This window comes from Watersipora subatra, chromosome 10 (assembly GCF_963576615.1).
Source record: "Watersipora subatra chromosome 10, tzWatSuba1.1, whole genome shotgun sequence".
Lineage (NCBI taxonomy): Eukaryota > Metazoa > Bryozoa > Gymnolaemata > Cheilostomatida > Watersiporidae > Watersipora > Watersipora subatra.
The window spans coordinates 4,550,611-4,572,717 of NC_088717.1; the positions used below are offsets into that span (position 1 = coordinate 4,550,611).

The 22,107-nt window shown below is 33.4% G+C and overlaps 1 protein-coding gene across 1 annotated transcript; it reads left to right on the plus strand.

Moving 5' to 3' along the window:
- The first annotated feature begins 1,629 nt into the window (after positions 1-1,629).
- On the plus strand, positions 1,630-21,838 carry LOC137406127 (arylsulfatase B-like). Its single transcript, XM_068092657.1, has 13 exons — positions 1,630-1,793; positions 2,415-2,526; positions 3,896-3,947; positions 9,078-9,181; positions 10,026-10,126; positions 11,594-11,664; positions 12,553-12,657; positions 13,102-13,180; positions 13,938-14,035; positions 16,456-16,705; positions 19,223-19,382; positions 19,805-19,980; positions 21,224-21,838. The coding sequence occupies exons 1-13, from the start codon at positions 1,631-1,633 to the stop codon at positions 21,457-21,459; spliced, it is 1,707 nt and encodes a 568-aa protein (XP_067948758.1). The 5' UTR covers position 1,630; the 3' UTR covers positions 21,460-21,838.
- The last annotated feature ends 269 nt before the right edge of the window (positions 21,839-22,107 follow it).

Sequence of the window (22,107 nt, forward strand, 5' to 3'; positions counted from 1 at the left end):
CCTAGCTGTCAATTTTAAGCCAGTGCTGGAATTCCATCCAGCAAAGGGTTTGGTGAGAGCCTGGGATCAAGTTATCCCACCGCTACCACCGCTGTAAAAGAGCTCTAGGTATCTCCTTTACATAGGACCACATCAATGTCAAATCAACTGAACAGTGGTATATGTATAACAGATGTATATATGGACAATACATTACCATATACAACAAAGCACACATGTTGAAAAGGAATAAAGATGCTCTGCTTCTGTCTTGAGAGCCTACTTTTTATAAGTGGCTTGGCGGAGCAAGCTCTTTTCTTCTTTTCCAAGTGCCAAGCCATTTTCTTTATTTTTTTTTGTTAGGCCGTTTGGCTGAGTTGAACCAGGATGGCTTGAGCTTAGTTGAAAGATGACTCAAAAACAGAACCACCGTGCCAAAACGCACACATTGGGGAAAAAGTCTTTACATAATTTGTGAGCCAGTGAGTGTAAGAGTTAGCCCTTTTAAATAAAATATTTTGTCTTTAGTGCTGCTTTATTTAAAAAAACAGCAGTCTGAACTGTTGATCGCCATTGATTCTCTCATTGCATAAAAACTACAAATAGTTGAGTTGAATCAAGAATATGAGCTATACCTTCTCCCTCAAAACAACTAAAACCTCTATAAAACAACTTATTGTGTTATTTGAATTTACACCGAGGCTCGCAAGCTCATAGCTCGCTTTTCTGTTCGAAATTGAAAAGTTGATTTTACATCGAGGCCCGAAAAGTACCAAATACTGTAGAATAGTTCCAATATATAACTGGACTGACTTTGACATGGTTCTTAAGAAAGGTCAAAAACGTTCGGCTAGCTGAAACTGTTAAGCCGCCATGCAATCTGCAGCCATAGAATCATGAAATTATTGAATCGCTAAGCTGCACTTCATCATGAATGAAAAAGATATCTAGTCTAAGAGGGGTACTAAACCTGAGCATTAGTTATAACCCGTGAGAACACAACTCCTTATTACTCATACAAATCTAGATCTGTGCGCGGCTTGTGAAAAGCTTTGCCTCTGATCATACTTTAAGCTAAAAAATATCAAAGGAAGGAGAGGGAGAGTTATGAAGGTGAATAGCCTGATTCGGTAAGAAGGCACCTTTTGACTTAGCATATTTAACCTTTGTCCTCTCAATTAAAAATGGTTATTGCAAAATTGCTAGCCTGACATCTTGACAAAACCTAATTATAATGTTAGATAAATCTTTCAAACGCTTTACTGCAGGTTTCCTGACATCATGACAAACTCTAACAATGATATCAGGAAACCTGCACCACAGCGTGTAAAATATTTACCTAGCACCGTTCTAGTTTTTACAGGATTTCAAAAGAGTGTGTTTAAAAGTTCTGCAACCTACCACAGCACCTAACTAATGCAAGAATTCACACAGTCAGCTGTGATGCCTGTTTGTGCACACATGGCATTAATTTACAAATGTATATTCTATTTGACACAGATGTGTTAAATATAAGCATGTGTAGAAAGCAATGACTGTTTTGTAACTTTTCCTATGTCTTACAAGCAGAGCTAATCTATTAATAAATTCTTCATGCATCACTGAAGTTACCAATCCTTTGAGGAACGTGAGTTGCTTGCAAACGCTCATCATGAGAGGTTTTATTATTGTATGTATGCTGCTAAATGCAACTAGGCTTTGCCAAAGTCATCGAGAACATTGTAAAGAAACATATGTGAGCTCACCACGAGATGCCTACCGAGACAGATATGACAAACAACCAAATATTATTTATATCATGTCCGATGATATGGGTAAGATTATCACAAACTACATAAATAATATATTTTGAATATGCTAGAACTTATTTGAAAAGTCAAATTTTTCTTCACCACGAGTCTCTGAAGTTCTAAATTACTTTATTTGTTACTATTACTGTAGAGTTCTTTTGTAGCTTTGAACTTTACTTTACTCATGTTTAGTCATAGAATTACTTTTGAACATAAACATAGTATAACTAACTACTTATACATAGGGAGTATAATATATAATATACATAATATATAATAATTATAATATACATAATATATAAAATACATTCTCTCCTACATAATATATAGGAGGGAATGTATTTCACTGTTTCAAACTTGATAAGCAACGTATAGTGGAATACAACAATTTTAGGTAGCCTACGCTTAGTGTCTAAGCTGTGGGCTCAGTGCTTAGTGCCTTATGCTTAGGCTTATTAACTTGGCTCAAGCTGGGTTGTTTTTTAATTAGAATTGCTGTTGCAAGTATATTTAAAAATGTAGTTTTATGCTCAGATATAAATTTGAGATTATTTTTAGTTGATAAATTGCAGTAATAACAAGTTTTTAAAGAGTTTGGATGTGTTTAAATTACAAGCAACAGACCTTCTGTTGTTACATTTCAAGGTTGGAATGATGTTGGCTTCCATAATCCTAAGGTTCGGACTCCTCATTTGGACTCCCTGAAAGCAAAGGGAATTGAGCTTATGCAGTCATATACTCAGCGCGTCTGCAGCGCGTAAGTTCACCTACCCAATGACAAGAGTTTATAGAAAACAAGTAAAAAAATTTTGTAACAAGATGTCTGGAATAGTTCACGCAGGTAATAAAACTGTTTTGTTAGACTATGCTTCATTATACAGTAGTTTATTCCTTTAGAAATAATAGTTAGTTGCAAAGGGTAACTGGACAACCAAACTTGAGAAAGCTGAGACTATTAGCTTTCAGACTATGCCTTCCAGCGAACTGGAAGACTTCTCTATGATAGGTAATATGAAGGTGGTTGGAAATATTCTAAACACTCCGAGGTTGTACCAGTCATCAGTATAGCCTCATTGTAAAAGATAGCAATCATTTATTATTATACTATATTATAGTTGAATAAAATAAACTATAAATTAATAATACAGAGGCATCAGTGAAATTTAAGCATTTTTACCATATATTCTGTTGTATGTTATAACAGCAAATACAACTTATGACAGTATCCGTAGTATATTTTAGAGTATATTGTGCACTTTTGCATACTCTGAGTATTTTATTTAAAAGCAGGAAGCCACTGTGGTTTAAAAATAATGGCATTTGCTTACAGCAAAACGAAACAATAAAACTCTTAATGTCACGATATCTCTAACTTTTATGCATAAAAAATAAACCCCAAAGGTATAATCATAAACATTACATAATCTGGTGCTCTGATAGGATTAGTTAGCTTATAGCCACACTAACTTCACTAAGTTCTTATCAACTCTACCTGCTCCTTTAATTTGGTGTCATTTTAGTCATTGTGTGTATGCTGTTGCTAATTTTACAGCCCTTTTTACACTATAGGTTTAGTGTGAAAACTGTCACAAAAACCAAAAATGATACAAAGCAAGCTGTCAGTAATATTGTAAGCAAAAACCATGCTGTAAATATGCTGATGAGGGATGTTACAACTGCCCAAATACTTATGAATAAACAAGGTGCATTCTCTTACATGTATTCAGTACCCTATACCCTTGTATACCCTAGTAGTCAGTTAGTAGGAAACAAGTAAGGCAAATTAGAAGGACTTCATATTTTGAAGCTTTTGGCACATTTCTGATCAGCAGTACCTCTTCACTGCAACTTGTTTTGAACTTACTTATAATTATGTTTCCAAGAGTATGAGATGAAATCAAAAAACAGTTTCCTACAGCTCGCCCGCCGATCCGCTCGCCTGCAGATCAGACTGGTGTCATGCCATACAACTCCAACATGTTTTTGCTTACAAGATAAACACCCCACAAATAGATTTGTATAACTGGTTTCTTCATAGGACATTCATAAAACTTATAGGTCATTCCCAAGCTTTTACAAAAAAGAACAGTTTTCGAAAATATGTTAAAGGTTTGGCGTAATTTTAGATCAAGAGCTGCTTTTATGACGGGCAAATATCCTTCCAGAACTGGACTACAGGTAAGTGTTGAAGTCATGTTTGTTAGTACAAAGCAAAACAGGTTTTGGTATAGTACTAATGCTTTTCTCTTGGCTTTTCTTGTTACCCTATCAATAACGATTTAAAGATTAGGAGATTTAGATACACAGTGGTGTGGCTCGATGACCTGACACCTAACTTACATACAGGCCTGAGCCAGCAAGTCATTGATGCGTCAGAATTTTTGCACCATGCTTTTGACACCTACATATCACTTACTGAGCACAATATTTTTGAGCCGGTCATAAATGCAACTACACCCAAACTTGGATATCTATAGCCAACCCACTGAGACATTTGCTTGGTATGTTGAAACTATCAGGTGCTGGAGCAAAGATTCAAATTAGAATGCACTCTAATGTACTTGATTCATTTCAAAGTTTACTGTAGAGCGATAAATATGTCACGTAGTAATTTATGGCACTGAAATAAAAGCAGTATGCAAAATTATGTAAAATAATAATTTGAAAAAGTCAAACTATACATAAAACTAAGGTAAAAAAGTAACAACTAATAAAAAGAAGTTTTAATATTAATTGTTTTTGAAGACAGACAGTTGAAAATGTAGGTTAATACTGAACAAGCATGGTAGAGGAGGAAGTGATAACAATAAATAGAGATACTTCTTTTATCTTACAGTAAATATAGTTTCAATTGATTGTGTTTACACTATAGATGTCATAATCACACTTTCGCTTGGTCTGAGCGCCTTAATCGAAATCAAGTTTTGTCGATTTTTCTTGAAGCATCCTGGCAATCAGATCACCTCAAACATGAAAAGCAATCGCAAATGATAGAGAAATACAAATAATTTATAATAAGATCTACTAAACTTTTGTGTGATATCATATTTAACCAGACCAACCTTTTAGTACTTTAAGAAATAGCTTTTTTGCAACAACCTCTGGTAATTGCTTTATTGCTAACATGCAAAACAGTATTTGAAAAGAAAACCATTAATTCTTAACAATATTAGTGTTGGACCGTACTTGATAAAGAACATTATGAATTGGAGCGTAAAAAACATTTATTGCCAGTCAGTACAATCCGGACTTAGGTTTAGACAGTTTCTGTTTTCTAGGGTTTAGTTTGAGGACAACTGATTAATCATTTTGTCCTCAAACTAATACTAGGATACTATAATCATACTGACACTTCTCGATTGTCAGCAAGGAAGATATTGGCAAGAGAGCAGATTGATCATAGGTTTTTGATAAGATACAAAACTAGGTATCCTATATTAATATCATCTAACATTCACATCAAGAGCTGCTATTTCCTTATGAGTCTGCATATTTTTCACTTATTCATCAAATGACGCGTGTCATGATCAATGATAGCTGGCTTGCAATGATGCGTGATCATTTCCGTCAGCGGTAGTTGTACAAGTAAGCTGAAACTAAGATCGTAGCAGTACTACACGACATAATATAACTGAGTCTAGGCACAATTGCAGGTCGATATGACATGTTACTGATAGCGTCACAATTGGTACAAGGAGAGAGATCGATGACTAATATTGATGTTGTCCCGAACTGATAGTTACATTCACATGCAGCCATGTAACATAGCTTGTGGCTCAACCTTTTCCTAAAATACTAGCTCATTGGACCACAGATAGCGCTAACAGCCAAAGTGGTTGCATCAGAATTTTTTAACAAGCTAAATTTTACTTTGTACCAGAGAACAAATTAAAGGACATATATTTTGTTGTTACAAAGGAGTTATTGCTTTTTTCTATTGTAATTAAAAATCTTTGACTCTCCATTCTTTTAGACGATTCCAGGTGTTACCAAGTTCAATTGACCATAGTCTCATCGACTGAAAAGAGTACATATTAAAGTGATAAGATTCAGTTATATAGTAAACTGTAGCAAGGAATATACACCCAGTTAAAGTTAAATATATACAAACATAAAGAGTTATATAGAGTTATATAGATTTCTACAAAATTTTTATAAAGTTATGTAAAATTATATATTTATATAGGACTATATGAAATCATATAGAGGTATGTCGAGTTGTACCGGGTTATACAGACTTGTATGAAGTTGTGTAGAAGTCTACAGAGTTCCATAAATATTCATAGAGTTCTATATTGTAATATAACAATACATAACATGATATAGAGCTATAAAAAGTCATATAGAGTCATAGAGAGTTACATAGAGCTGTGCAGAGTTGTGTAAGTTTACATACAGTTCTAAAGAATTCTATAGATTTAAATAGAGCTACATATAAAGTTATATAGTGATTGGTAGTAGTAGTAGTAGTAGTAGTAGTAGTAGTAGTAGTAGTAGTATTAGTAGTAGTAGCAGTTGCATGCTTCTGTCATATGATGACAATGCTTGGTATTGTTTTATCATGTTCTCTGTTCCCTTATCAGGGGTTTCCTCAAAATTTTTTGTGTGTCAGCCTTACTGCCTGAGAAAAGTTTAGTTTTCCATTGCACTCTGTTCTTTGATACCGATGTCCAGGTGTTAAGGTCAATGTTAAAATCTTTGAGATCTCGCTTAAGTATGTCTTTGAATCGCAGAAATGATCTGCCGATTGGGCAGGTCCTGTTCTCCAGTACCCATGAAGAAGCTGTTGAGGGATTTTGTCAGCTGGTGATTAGTAATTAGTGATTTGTAAAATAAGTACATATTATAACTACCTGCATTAAATTCTTGAAATGCTTTGATCCTGAGGACATGACAGGCCATGGAAGTAGGCTTAATGTATGCTTTACAGTATACATTAAGCCTATTTCCATATAGTTAGAGCTTTCGTAAAGTCACACTGAAAAACATCAATAGGGTGCGTTGGCAACAAGTTTTCCTAAAAAATGATGCAGCTGCACAATGCTTGGTATTAACGAATAGACTGTCCAAAGACAACTGGCTCTGTTAGGCCCATGAGTTGGATTTGTAGACAGGATCATATCATTCAAAAGTTAATCCCTTATCATAGACCTTGAGGAGTTCATACTGACAGTAGCATATCTGCAAGAATGTTGCCATAGTTTCTCTAGCCGAAGTAACAACCAGATAATTATGTTGAATCAAATGAGTGAGTTTTAAAGCCATAAGTTATCAAACTACTCTGATGTTAAACTGATCTAACTCTCTGGTTTAGTAGCCTATGTAAGATCCTTGAAACACATCCGTATAGTCATAGTAAAATTTTCCCTGTTCATAAAAAATCTATTTGTTGCTTTGAAAGATGTTTATTCTTTGTCACGAAATATGCAATGAAAATCATATTTTTTTATTGTACTTTTGATTTATGCTTGAATCATATAAATTTAAAGGTACATTTTTGTTTAAAGATGTTTTTGTGCCAACTAAATTTGCGTATCCTGTAATAAACCAGCTTCTTATTGTATTTTTAGCAAAATAAAATCTAAAAGTTAATTATTTCATTGCATGCAAAAACTTAGAAAAATTGAAAATTGGTCTCTATTATTTAAACAATAAGTGTCATAAAAATCTTCAAATAGACAAGTTAGACAGGGAGTTATGGGCTCCCAAATAAATGCACTAACTACAAGCGGCTGTTGAATAAAAACCTGCTTGGGTAAACAATGAATTTTAATACCAAAGTGAAAGGGTTTAGTCAAAGAACAGATCTAGCCAATTTTACTGATCACATGTGGTATACTTGCTTACAAAGTCTATAAAATGCCTCTCAAAACATTTGAGAATGCAAGCAAAATAATAAATTATTGTCGGAGTTGAAGAAAAAAGTCAATTAAGATAGCTTTTACCTTTTAAATGTAAGATTTATATGTAAAATCATCTTTGTGAGTGACTTAGACATGTAGCACACTGATAGCACAAATCAACTGGCAATGACACTATCTACAAGGAAGTATTGGAGAGTTTTGCCTACGTGCATGTCGTCATTTGGGATAACCCTAACAGAACAGGGTTGCTGTAAATATTATCAAGAGCACGTTTGCAGTCTCATGGGCTGTGAGAGATCATGATCTATAATGATTATAGGTACAATAAATCAGAAGGATGTCAAGATTACTGCATAGTTTAATGGTAGGTTGTTTGGCTTCAAATCTGTACACCGGAGTAACTGGGGCTGATTTCTGTGGAAGTAAATCTTTTTTCTTAACACTCTTAGCTGACTTTGGACAGGCGAAAGAACAGCTATTGCTCTTATTATAGCAAATATTATTTTTGTAACAAATAACTATTATAATTGGTACATATAATTATGCTATATTAAATCAAACATCTTAATTTTACATGTAGCTTGGGCAGAACTATCTACATGTAAATTTGCATCTGGATATGACTTTTCTCATTAATGCAATTGTGTACTTTATGAGATATTACGTACTCTCTGATATCTTTATTAACAAGAGAAGATAATATTAAAGAAAGTTAGACCACTCTTTATCTCATTGATGTAATTATATACATTATGAGATATTATGTACTCTCTGATACCTTTATCAACAAGAGAAGATAATATTGAAGAAAGTTAGACCACTCTTTATTTACGCAGAAGTAAACTATTAATAACAATAATCTTTACTATAATAAGAGTCGTGTCTGTTCGTCTGCCCAAAGCCATGCAAAGAACACTAAGAAAAAACTATTACCTTCCACAGGAATCAAACCCTTGGTATCAGATTCAATGAAAACAACATTACCCTTACCCCACTCAGTCACCATACAACAAAATGAGATAGTCATACTGATTACTCATGACAGTCTCTCACAATGTAAGCGCCCGGCAGACATACTAGTAACTATAATTACACCAGTCTCACAAGGTTGAGTTTCATTGAACTCGCTTAGGTATCCATCGTTTTTTTTACGTAATTACTCTGTTCGCACATGCTCTCGTCCATGAAAAAGCCGCCATCTTTGTAGAAAACGATTGCCATTCTGTTGAATAATAGTATTTTTCGGTGTTGTTTTGATAGTAAAATAAAAAAATTTGCAAACAAAAGCATTGTTTGCAATAATTAATTGCAGAAGCTTCTTGTTTTTAATGATAAAAGTTGTCCATAAAGATGGCAGACAACGATAGAATGACGTCACGAAAAAACAAAGGATTGTTACAGAACCTGGAATCTTGTGTTAGTATTACTGGCTTTACTATTACAGCTGCTTATTCTGCTTCAAGAGACCCAGACGTGTCTTCCTATAGAACACAAGACCATGTTTGATTACATGAAAGAAGAAGGCTATGTAACGAAATATGTTGGCAAGTAAGCTGCTATATATACTTCACTTATTTCCTTATTGTAGTTTCTATGGTATGTCCCTATTTAACTAGACGAAACCCTTTAGAGAGCTTCTTCATTAGCTGAATGCCTGTTTTTATGATGAAATCCTCATGAAACCCTCATGAAATCCTCATGAAATCATCATGAAATCTTCATGAAATCCTCATGAAATCCTCATGAAATCCTCATGAAATCCTCATGAAATCCTTATGAAATCCTCATGAAATCCTCATGAAATCCTCATGAAATCTTCATGAAATCCTCATGAAACCCTCATGAAATCCTCATGAAATCCTCATGAAATCTTCATGAAATCCTCATGAAATCCTCATGAAATCCTCATGAAATCCTCATGAAATCCTCATGAAATCCTCATGAAATCCTTTTGTTTTTTCTGTGCCGAAGCATGATTGAAACTTGTAAAAAATTCCTGTGACATTTTCTTTGCCAAAATTAAAATAAAACTTTGAAGTCAGACATTTTAGTTGCCCTGGAGTGATATTTACTAAATAAAAGCCATGCTAGCATTACAGACCTCTTTATGGAACAATGAAAAAATTCATAAATATAAATATTTTATGAAGATATTTATAAAGATACTGTGATGCTATGCCATAAATATTTAGTTATGTTATATACAGTTTGTATCAGCTTGTATAATATCAAATAGGAGTAAATTTGCAACAGGAGCAGAAGTTATTAAGGTTTAACATGTACTAAATAAATATACTAAAACCATCTTACTATAGGAATGACTACATGAGTCTATGTGGCATTCTTACTTTATTGAGGAGATCAGGAAAATAATGAATAATATTGATTATAGATGGCATTTGGGATACTGTGATAGAAGTTGTCTCCCAGAAGCAAGAGGGGTTGATGAGTTCAGAGGTGTCAGGACTGGTTCAGTTGACTACTTCAACTGGAGTAAGTATAAAATTAGATTTAATGTTTTTTCCTAAACAAAAAACAAAAGGCACAAAGCATCATCGCCCACACATTCAAATTCTTTATTATATTTAAAAAATATATTAATAACGGTTTGTGCGGAACATAGCAAAAAGGCGATTAAACTAGCTAAAATATGTGTTTTAAAAGTTATTAAATGAAGTATTATGTACTAATCCATGCAATTAGCACTGAAACACATTAGTTAATACACAGCAACATCAGTGTAATAGTACAAAGTGCTAAAGATTTAAATATTTTACATTGATATTCAAACTTTAAAAACATAAATAAATGCTGTAAGAAACCTCTGAGGTGTTTGTGAACAATTTTTGTTCAATTGTTCTGTAAAAATTTGTTGCCAAAAATGAAATAGTACGTGTATTAATAATTAAAAACTAGTTTTTTAGTTTTTAGCAACAAATGTTTATAACATAGTTACAGGAAAGTTGCTTACAAAAGGCCCAGAACTTTGTTACTGTTTGTAATTACAGCTTTAAAATCTGAACAACTGAGTGAAATTTTCAAATGCAAAATCAAGAGTAAACTTTAGACTATTAACTGCAAAAATGAGTTTTTTTTGACAGAGACATGTTTCAACTTAAATGTTTTATGAACACAAACCTACTTGTAGTAGCATGTAAGCTGTTTGATGCTAGCACAAAATCATGCACTTATGAGGTTCTCTTATTGAGCTTTTCTCGTTGGTATAAAGTACAAAAATGTTACCTCTTGCTAAACGAATAAGAAAATCTTGTATTTGATGGTTTGCTTGTAAGTTCTATGACGGGAGCTTCAAATTTTGCACTGCAACAGATAAACCTAATAAAAACTGATCATAATTGAAAGGGTAAAGTTAGTCATTGCTAGTAAAACTCATCTGTAGACTGAGTTTCTACAGCCAGTATTCACGTACACCGAAATTCTCTATGACGTGTAAAGCAATTTTATTAATTCATTCGCCGCAAATATATAAAGTACCAAATTTTAATTCAAATTTAATTTATTTTGAAATTAAGTTTACGTTAAAATATGTACCGGTTACAAATAGCTGATCTTGTATGACCTTGCAATAACTGTCCTACATATTGACACTTGGTTTAACCAAAAACGTGTGCTTTAGTTCAATAACTCCTTTTCATATGGATGCTATGCCCTACTTGTTGTTTTTCTATTCAGTATTTTAAATAGGCTACACCTAAATGAGCTATTAGACTGACAAAGTATCAAGACTTACATAACAATTAAATACTAAAGCTTATCAAAGTCTTAATTTTCACCTTGATTTAAGTATTTTAGGAAATTTTTACTACAGCTGTTGAAATTATTATGCTTATTGATTAAGCTGTTAAAATGGTAATGCACATACTTGAAAGTTTTATGAGCAAAAAATAAATAGATTTCATGAGATATTATTATAAAAATGAATTTGATGCTTTATTTTAGCGGACAACGGAGTCATGCAAAGACAAGTCAATGGAGTGGCAAGCGTGGAAAATATAGGAACACACTTAACTGTATGTAACTACCATAAATTCTTCTATTGATTTCTTCTTTCTCTTTCGTTTCTGACAGGAAATATATGAACTCATAGAAGTTGAGCAATACCCCATGAATTAGTCCTGATGTTGTAACTATACTTGCAATCAGCTTCAAAACAAAGTTGCTTTATGTTGTTATTGAAACTTAAAATGAGAAAATAGGAGGGAGTATGTCAAGCCACCCGACACTTCACCCTGCATATAAAAGAAAAGAGCTAAAGCTCTTCTTATGAAACTTTTGCATAACCATTGTTTATCATTGATTATTGTTACAACTGTCAACACTCTATTGCGCTAATGTCAGATTTTAGTCACGCCTGGTTTGCAACTGAAACCCTGCTACGTAATACCCTTGGAAATAGCTTAAAATTCCTTTGATCATTTCTATGACTTGCCATAGTATTGATATTTTCCATTGGCGGGTTACTAAGGGACACTTACACATTGCTTGTCAAGCAAATACTAGTAGCGATTTTAATACTGCGAACTTGCTGTGATTGTTTTTTTAGAGGAGTTGACAAACATCAACACAACACACTGCTTACGTGAAAAACAGAGTTTGTATGTAAACATAAAATACAACCGACCAGGATCCTTTCCAGAAAATACAAAACTGGTCATTTAAAATCGTTTAATTTTGTTGCTTACACATCACTATAAGTGAGTTTAGGCCATAATCTTTCTGAAAAGTTTTATAAATTAAAATTCCATTCTACCACAAAATTCTAATGACAGGTCAAGCGCACTCAAGCACAACTAATGGCGAGTCAACAGTTAAAGAGATTAAATTTGAGCTTATCTCTAGCAATCTATCTGCTTATGGTTATAGTAATTTGTCTGAGTTGATGGAGATAAATACTTTAGGTACAAGATGCAAGAGATGCAAGAGAGATGATATTAGACCATAAAGACAACCCAGACCCATTATTTATGTGGATATCACCAACTGCACCTCATAGCCCTTTACAGGTGGGAACGCTTGTTATATATGCGTAGACATTATATATTAGTAGCGTTATAATCATGAAAACCGTTATTAGAGCCCTGGGCATCAGAAACGGCCGTTATTAAAGCCCTGGGCATCAGAAACGGCCGTTATTAGAGCCCTGGGCATCAGAAACGGCCGTTATTAGAGCCCTGGGCATCAGAAACGGCCGTTATTAGAGCCCTGGGCATCAGAAACGGCTATCAAAAGAGAAAAAGTTAAGCAAAGTACATTGTTGATTAGATTTGGTTAATCTCATGTGATTAGACTTGGTTAATCCCATGTGATTAGACTTGTTATTTAATCAAAACTTTTTTTTGTGAGACAAAAAAGAACAAACTAGCAGTTTTGCACAATATTTTGTGCATCAAAATCTGCTTGAATTTCTTGCAGTTGGTTTAAAACAAAAATTATATACTTTGCTGTAGAACACAGAAGAGATGTTTGCAGTTCATGATTTTTTGAATGAGACGGGTGAAGATACAAAAAAAAGAAGACAATTCCTAGGTAAGTTTTACTTGCTTACCAAAAGAGTATATTAAGAGTTATGCAAATTTAACAATGATATTTTTTGATAAAGCGTAAAACGCAAACGAGTTGCATATTAGCTAATCCAACAGCATATCACATTTGATTTGATCCAAATTCTATTTTTCTTGCTAATTCTGACAAAAGCAAGTTAATATGTGTAAAAAAGTAAGATAACATATGTAAATAATATAAGAACAACAATTTAATAGTATTTTAAAAAGATCTTATGATAATATCATAAGATCTCTTTTTATGTCTGGTGTAAGTTGTTTATGTCTGGTGTAAGTTGTTTATGTCTTGTGTAAGTTGTTTATGCCTGGTGTAAGTTGTTTATGTCTGGTGTAAGTTGTTTATGTCTGGTGTAAGTTGTTTATGCCTGGTGTAAGTTGTTTATGTCTGGTGTAAGTTGTTTATGCCTGGTGTAAGTTGTTTATGTCTTGTGTAAGTTGTTTATGCCTGGTGTAAGCTGTTTATGTCTGGTGTAAGTTGTTTATGCCTGGTGTAAGTTGTTTATGTCTTGTGTAAGTTGTTTATGCCTGGTGTAAGTTGTTTATGTCTTGTGTAAGTTGTTCATGTATGTTGTAAGATGATTATGTTTGTTGTAAAACGTTCATGTCTGATGTAAGATGCTTATGTCTGGTTTAACATGTTTATGCCTGTTGTAGGATGTTTATAGCTGTTGTAAAATGTTTATGTTTATTGTAAGATGAATATTTGTGTGAATATATTTTAGGACTTGTTTCAGCCTTTGATGATTTAATAGGAGACACAATCGCAGCCCTAGAAGAAGCAGAATTAGCCAACAACACAATAATTGTATTTTCCCCTGATGTAAGTTAAAGGCATTTTAATAGTTTGCTAAACAAAACATCTAGTGCAAATATACACTGTGCTGTAGCAGAGAGGTAAAAATTTAATGATTGTTTACAGCAATATTTTAAAATCGTATTATTGTGAGTAAAGTATGGCTTCTGGAAGACAACAGTAAAATATGTAAAAGTAAACTTAATACAAAGGTACACTTATACAAATGGCGGGAGCAAGAAGCTGCAACTATTATTCACAAAAACCTCTCGCTTATCATTTTAAAATCGAATGACAGAGCCTTTCCTTAAAACTATGTAAACAACACAACCAGAATTAGCTTGAAGATATTGCACCAATTTTTAAAACTTTCCTCAAATCATAAAAACTAGTACCTTAACAGTCTCTTGTGTCATGAGAGATCCTCAGGTGTGCTGATAACCACAGAGAAAAAATATTCGCTCAATTATTATATCAGGCTATACAGCGGTTGATTGGTGTAGGTGTTAGTGTGGTGGTTGAATAAACTGAGATTTGGGAGTTAGAATCTGATATGATGTTGCTTTTTTGCAACATCTAGCTGTAGCTTTGGACAGATGAACTGACACAGCTTTTATTATAGTAAATGTTATAGTACCAGTTGCCAAGCACAGGTGAACAGTACATTCTTTTTGCATATGTCCTGAAGTTGTAACTAAGATGGTGAAAAACATAGAGGATGACATTATCCGCAGACATTGGCACAGTGCCCACATAGTCTGAATGTCAAGCATATACAAGCAGCAGAGCTAAATTGTCAGTAAGCAAATTTCTAGATTTAGGGAGTAGAATTATGCAAAAATGTGACTGTTTGAACAAGTGTTTGTTATAGCTTTGTAGTGTGGGCATTACTATGGTTTCCAAACCATTTTTAGGGAAATTTTCACGGTAAAATCCTTTTGCTTTTTTTCAGCTAGCATTTTAAAAACTTCAACAGCAAGCGGAATAATATGTAGATGTATGAAGTAGATAAAATATCGTATTGTAAAGGAAACTGCTGGCTCCCTTTACTCTCCACAAGGCAGTTAAACGGCAACACCGATTTTTAAGTGTCAATGAAATATATATTTACTAAATAAATATAGAAGTTTACATGCATGACAGGTAATAAATCACATTTAAAGCATGCAGGGAGAGTGTGCCTATTACTCTGTAAAAATGACCAAATTTCCTTTATACCTTTACTTTTGTTTTAGCCTCCGCCCCGTTTCCTTCGCTCTATGATCAGTTTTTTTTCACGGTCTTCTTGGTTTCTTCTCGGTCTCTTCGTTTCCTTTTGGTAACCCGAGTTCTCTAACTATGACCAGGCCTTCCTAATTGTTTTAAAAACTCTGCCCCAAAACCGTGAGGATCAGGAGGCTTATCGCTACAGCCCTGGTCACGGCGCACTGCCGTAACAGTATTTTAATAATTTCTATCTAACTTTTAGTTAAAAAGTCAGAGTGACACTCTTTGGTAAATCCACATTTAAAATAATAACTTCTTTTGCCCTTTCAGCATTTTCTTGGGTTACAGCAAATGATATTAACTTGTAAAAGACAGGACAGAGAAGAAAATCATATATTAAAAATTCGGTTGTTTTTCACAGGCCATCATGATTTACCTTTGGGACAAAATTTAATGCGAAAAATTTCACTATGTCTGCAGATTAAAGGGACGGCCACACGTAACAATTTTTTGTTCATTTTGACCGAAAACAAGAAATGAACGAAAAACACAAAATTATTTGGCTGAATTTGACAGAATTGTCAGAGCTGTGCATTCACACCGAAATTGTCGACGAAACACTTATAATTGGCTAAACTTGCAAACAGAAATGGTTTTAGCCAAATATTGATCTGCACTGCTTTCAAATACTTGTCTCTTTAAATTTTTCTCTTACAATCAGTCAAGAACTGATCACTTACCTATTTTAGTTTTCTGACATCCGCATTATAAATTTATGCGATTTTCAACTCTTAAATAAACATAAATATACTTTTACATTTTATTTGATTCAACTAAAGTTTCCTAGATTTTCAGAACTTTTCAACTATAGAGGCAAGTATATACTAAAAGTTTTAAAGGTTTTCCTCTTAGGTAAACAGGTTTTTTTCACAAAATTACTTTTTTTTAGCAGTTTTCTAGTTTTTAGTCTATAAAACAAATAGCTACCAGTTTGAAGATTTTACTCTAAATATGACAAAACTATGAGTGAACTAGAACTACTTTTGTATCACTGTGGATTTGTTTTTGCCAAACCTAAGAAGCATTCTTGTCCTTACCAAAGTGACAATTTCATCTGCCAGTAACATATTTCATAATACAATATATGGTACAGTGATACAGCAATATAAATACTGTATATTTTTTACTCATGAACATTAAAGGGCAATCATGGGAAAAGTTGATATCCTCCGAATTTACAGAATGGGGGAGCCAACCCATCATCCCGATTTGGAAGCTCTGACCATTTAGCTAACAATTACCCTCTAAGAAATGGAAAGTGGACTTTCATGGAAGGAGGAGTGAGAATTCCAACGATTTACTATGACCCAAGGCTACATCCTAGCACTAGAGGAACAACAAGAAACTTTCTGGTTCATGTTACCGATTGGCTGCCTACTTTTGTTCAGCTAGCTAGGCGAGGATTAAAAAGCAGCAATTTTAATATTTCAGGTAAAATATTTTTCATGCATGCACAAAAATTTATAGAAGATTGAAGTTAATTTATCAATACTTTTCTAACACTTCAAATTTATAGTAGCATAATTGAAGCTTAGCGCAATATGGCCTAAAAATGTTTTTTTTCTGCAAAATACGTAATACCTAAATCAGAGCATATGTTACCCAACTCATAGTATATGATACCTAACTCAGCTTATATGACACCTAATTTAGTGTATATGATAGTTAACACAGATTGTATAATATTCAACTCAGAGTAGGCCTATATGATACCAAACTTGGAGTATATGATACCTAACTCTTTCGTATATGATACCATACTCATAGTATATGATACCTGTCTTGGAGTATATGATACCTAACTCGGAGTAAGTGATACCTAAATCAGAGTATATGATACCTAACTCGAAGTAAATAATACCTAAATCAGAGTATATGATATCCAACTCAAAGTATATGTTACCTAACTCAGCTTATATGACACCTAATTTAGTGTATATGATAGTTAACACAGATTGTATAATATTCAACTCAGAGTAGGCCTATATGATACCAAACTTAGAGTATATGATACCTAACTCTTCCGTATATGATACCAAACTCATAGTATATGATACCTGTCTTGGAGTATATGATACCTAACTCGGAGTAAGTGATACCTAAATCAGAGTATATGATACCTAACTCGGAGTAAGTGATACCTAAATCAGAGTATATGATATCCAACTCAAAGTATATGTTACCTAACTCAGTTTATATGATACCTAACTTGGAGTGTATGACACCTAACCTGGAGTATATGATACCTAACTCAGTAAACAACAATTTCAAGGATGAATAACCTTTCAAATTTAATTTTTTCTTTCTTAAAAAAGAGTTAGATTTGCTGAAACTAGAAAATGTTAATACTAGCTGCTAAATTCTTTATTGTATCTATTTGTAAAATACATTTTCAAGTAAAAGCTATGTACATGCCTTTTGCGAAGTCTGAGATAAAACGTAACTTATTGACGTATTTATCTACCAACTAGTCATGTGAGGTGCTGCACAAACATATGTATGGCTTAAAGTTATCATAAGCTTTGAAACCTTTTTTGATATAGTAATCTTTTAGGCATGAAAATGTGCAAAACTAAAAAAAGGAAATTTGAAAAGAATTTCATGTTACTGCATAAATTTCCAAAAAAGAAGTGTTTTAAGAAAAGTCCTTAACAACTAAAATTGACAATTTTTGTTGAATAGTTTATGTTGAGGGCGCCATTTAGAGTGCCTTTTTAAAAGTTTGATAGAGTCATTTATATTAGCTTGTTAAAATATCTAATTAAGCTTCTATTTAATTTTGAATTTAAAAATTGACTTTCATTAGACATTTGAACACAAATAATTACAAAAAGAACCAGCTGGGTTTGTAAATCAATAGAGATACACATGTAGAGTAAGTTAACAACTGAAGAAAGGCTCTGGCAGGCTATTAGTTCAAAAACATTAATTTGTTTAGGCAGGTAGACAATTAGAATTTATAATAATATAGTAGTACATAATATTATAGTATAATAATTATATAAACATATGCAATTATGACTTTTAAAAGTATCTTCTTTCAAAGATATACTCCAGGTGTGGAAATATAGGAGTGTGTATGCGTATATGTGTGAAACCGTCCATAGCTAATGATTGTGTAACAAAAAGTTTTATGACTCTGAGAGCTTTGCTAAAAAGTTGAAATGAGTTGAGGAGATTTCTTGCTGACCACATATCACAGATAAGCCCAACCCACAAAGATATACGCCCTTTACTGATAGACAGCTCACTCAAGTTGTCTCCACCACAACTAGTATCACAGTAATGTTTTTTGACTAGTTGGTTTGTATAGGATTAGTATTACTTTTAAAAAAGACTACTGCATCAGACTTGTGGTTTCATTATGAGCACCCTAAGACTAATATAATTAGAGCGTGAGATGTAATAGAAATATACGATTTTTACGAATATTAGTCAGATTTTTGGTTGAGATGTTATAAAGAAATTTCTGCCACATTTTAAATTTTCACAAGACGCCGTTGTGAAAAATTATCAGATTGACATTTGGCTAGCAAACCTCTACACAGAGCAAAACTGACTAATATACATGTAGTTGGATCATGAGATGTAATAGAAATATACAATTTGTACTATTACTGGTCAAGTTTTTGGTCGAGATTTTATGAAAGGTTTTCGTCATATTTAAAATTTTTACATGAAGCCGCCATAAAAAACTATTAGATTTATGTAAATATTATGCAAACATCTACACAGAGAAAACTGACCAATAACAAAGCAAAATTTAAAGAGTTTATATAAAGCTTCTGTAAGCACTGAAACTCCTAAATCTAAAATTAAAGCCAACAAAAAGCCTACAAATATTCTGTTTTTCTTATATATTTGAAATCACAAAATAGTGAGAAATGATATTTGAACTTCATAAATAAATGAAAAACTATTACAATTATAACATGTTACCTGTGACAGATATAGATGGTCGATCTCAGCTAGCTAACTTGGGCTCAAGATACAACTGCAGAAGAAAAAGGCGATACAACATTCGACATAAAATATTAGTCGATCTCACTGACGCAACAAACAACTTTGGTAACCCTAATCCTTGCGCAGATGAAGATGCAGCCTTCAGGTAAGAGATGACTCACTTGTTCTGACACCTTTTCATACATACAGGATTAGATAACAATCTTTGCTTTCATATTGTTGAGCCAGTAGTGTATGAGCTCAGTCCCAAGATTCCCTTGCTACTGGACCGATACATGTCCAGCAAAGATCGCAGAGCCATGATCTTCACAACAGAGCTTTAAAAACCATGCATGCAGTTTCTGCTGACAGAAAGCTAAGCGTACATCCTACTCAATCTTTAAGGAGACTACACACATAACTTTGCTAATAACAGTAATACTTTTTTTAGATGATTTGAGCATTAACCTGAGTTAAGCTTCGCAGCTGTATAGGAAGATAGGCAGTGTGGATATGTTTGAAATGCCCATGAAAAAGGGCTGAAAACAGCTGCCTGTATCTGCATTGATATTCCTCTTAACCTTATAGGTGGAAGGATTATAAGCTTGTATATGGCAATCAGTATTATGGAAAAGATCCTGATACAATTCCAACAGAATGGACAAAGCCTCAAGAATCTCCAGAACTTCCAGATATCTTTGGTGATAACTGCCACAGGATTGTAAATGGTGAAAGGGTGGTTAGATGTCTCTTTAATGTTATTGGTAAGCATAGTGGCTGGTGATTTTACCAACATCATAAAATTTTACATGTTTTTTTTCATTTTTTCTCAAAACGATTTGCAACTTTGATTTTTGGAATCAGGTGAACCAAGATGAGTTTTAAAAGAAAAATTAAAAATTTCTTTAGAAACAGATTGCACATATTGAATGACAATGAATGACTCAAAAAATAAAGTTTTAAAGAAGATTGCCAAAGAAAAGTGAAATGGCACTTAAAAAGCTCTCTAGTAATATATTTTTGCATTATTGGGTAGTTAGTTGAAACATTTTTAGAAAAAGCAGCAATCTGTCTGAAAACAAACTAATAAATCACGTTTTGTAATTGTCTATCAGTTAATTTGCATAAACCCTGATGTACAATTAAGATTTGTTGGCAATTATTATCCAAAATTGCAGGTATAGGCTTCATGCCTCTAAATAGTTAGCTAAAATTATTTGGTTTCAAAACTTCATCTGATTCCCAAGAACCAGCTTCTTAAACACTCACCTGCAGCTATCTGATTATAAATAAAACCAGTCCCGAGCATTGCTACGCTTACTGCTAGTAATGAATACATCAACAGTGCGTCTTTACAAAGACCTCTGCAGTATTATGCCAAAAATCTTTCAAAATTCACCACAAGAAATTCATCAGTGGCAGAAAAAAGTCATCAAAGAGTCATTTGTTACTTTAAACAGGAATCAATACATGTAATATTTAGTAGATTGTCAAAAATAATAACCGAGGCTAAGCTGCTTATGTCATTAAAAATTAGAAAGAGTTTAAAAATATGAATTCATTTAATTGTTGTAATACATAGTTTTGAGGCCAAAATATAACACAATTTGTGACAAAAATGATCCTTTCAACAAGTTAAATTTTCCATTTATGAAATACTCTCTCTCTCTCACGTGTGCTTCTGGCATTTAATCAATGTTAATTAATTGATGGCATATTACTGAATAGGAAGTCGAGCTATCTGTAGGTAATTAGCCAATAAAGAGATTCCTATGTCTACAAATCTTCCCAACCAAATTATGCTATCATGGCTTATTGATACATGTATTGGAGTGGAAACATCTTAAAATTTGGCCGACATACCGGTTTGTAACGGAGTAATGATGATTACATTACCAGCTCTGTTAGCTTAGTTCTATATGACTCCTACCCATACTAGGGTCAAGATAAATTTTTCGTTAGAATCCAAGGTTAACCAGCTCATTTCATAAAAGTGTTTTTTGTCAGATGATCCAAGTGAGACGAGGAATCTGTATGATGAAAAGCCAGCTGTTGTGGCTAGAATTCTTCACATGATCCAAACTGCACGACAGGCAGCGGTTAAAGCGTATTTTAGGCTGCCACTGCCAGTTAATGATACCACAACTCAACCATTTGAAGGATTTCGAGTGCCGAGACATGATTATTGTATTCCTTCTATGCATTTCCCATTGGAGCCTGCGAATCCATCTTGCTATCAGTAAAGAAAATTGATGACCAAGATTTGAAAAATATAGTGGCTCATCAAGGTTGCATAAGAGAAGCACATTTTGTTCTTGTTTTCAGCCTACCAAATATATAAAAATAGTTACATAACAGAAGTAGAAAGAAGGCCTTTATCAAATGCTTGAAAAAATACATTTAATTCATGAGTTCCAAAAAGTAACCCAACTAAGTTATAAATCTGTAACCATCTACTCGCACAAAATGAGACTGGACTACTACAGCCAGCAGCCAACCATTAACAAGGCTTATATGTTCTTGATTTCTCTCTGAAATTGCTTTGGATGCACTGAGTTACATAGTAACTTCGCTTTCCCATATAAAGCTCATTGCTAATAAACTTTGACTAAAACACCTCAACTTTGGTTTTAGTTGCTTTGCCGTCAGATTTAGTCTGCTGTACCAGAGGCTGCTTGTTTAATATATTAGTAGTCAGAAGCCATACGGCCAGTTATTGCTTGAGTAATAATCAGTAGAATAATTGACAAATAGAAACTATTATTTGTGGTTTTCCACGGAACGATTTAAGAGCTTATCCCTTGAGTAGTTAAGGTACACCGTAAGCTGAAGGACCTTGCTAATATGTCAAGAGAAGTAGTGCTAATAATCACTCTAGATGGCGACCTGTA

Coding starts and splice junctions, on each gene's coding strand:
- LOC137406127 (XM_068092657.1), top strand. CDS start 1,631: ATGAGAGGTTTTATTATTGTATGTATGCTGCTAAATGCAACTAGGCTT. Junction 2,527..3,895: donor ACTCAGCGCGTCTGCAGCGC/GTAAGTTCACCT, acceptor GCGTAATTTTAG/ATCAAGAGCTGCTTTTATGA. Junction 9,182..10,025: donor GTAACGAAATATGTTGGCAA/GTAAGCTGCTAT, acceptor TATTGATTATAG/ATGGCATTTGGGATACTGTG.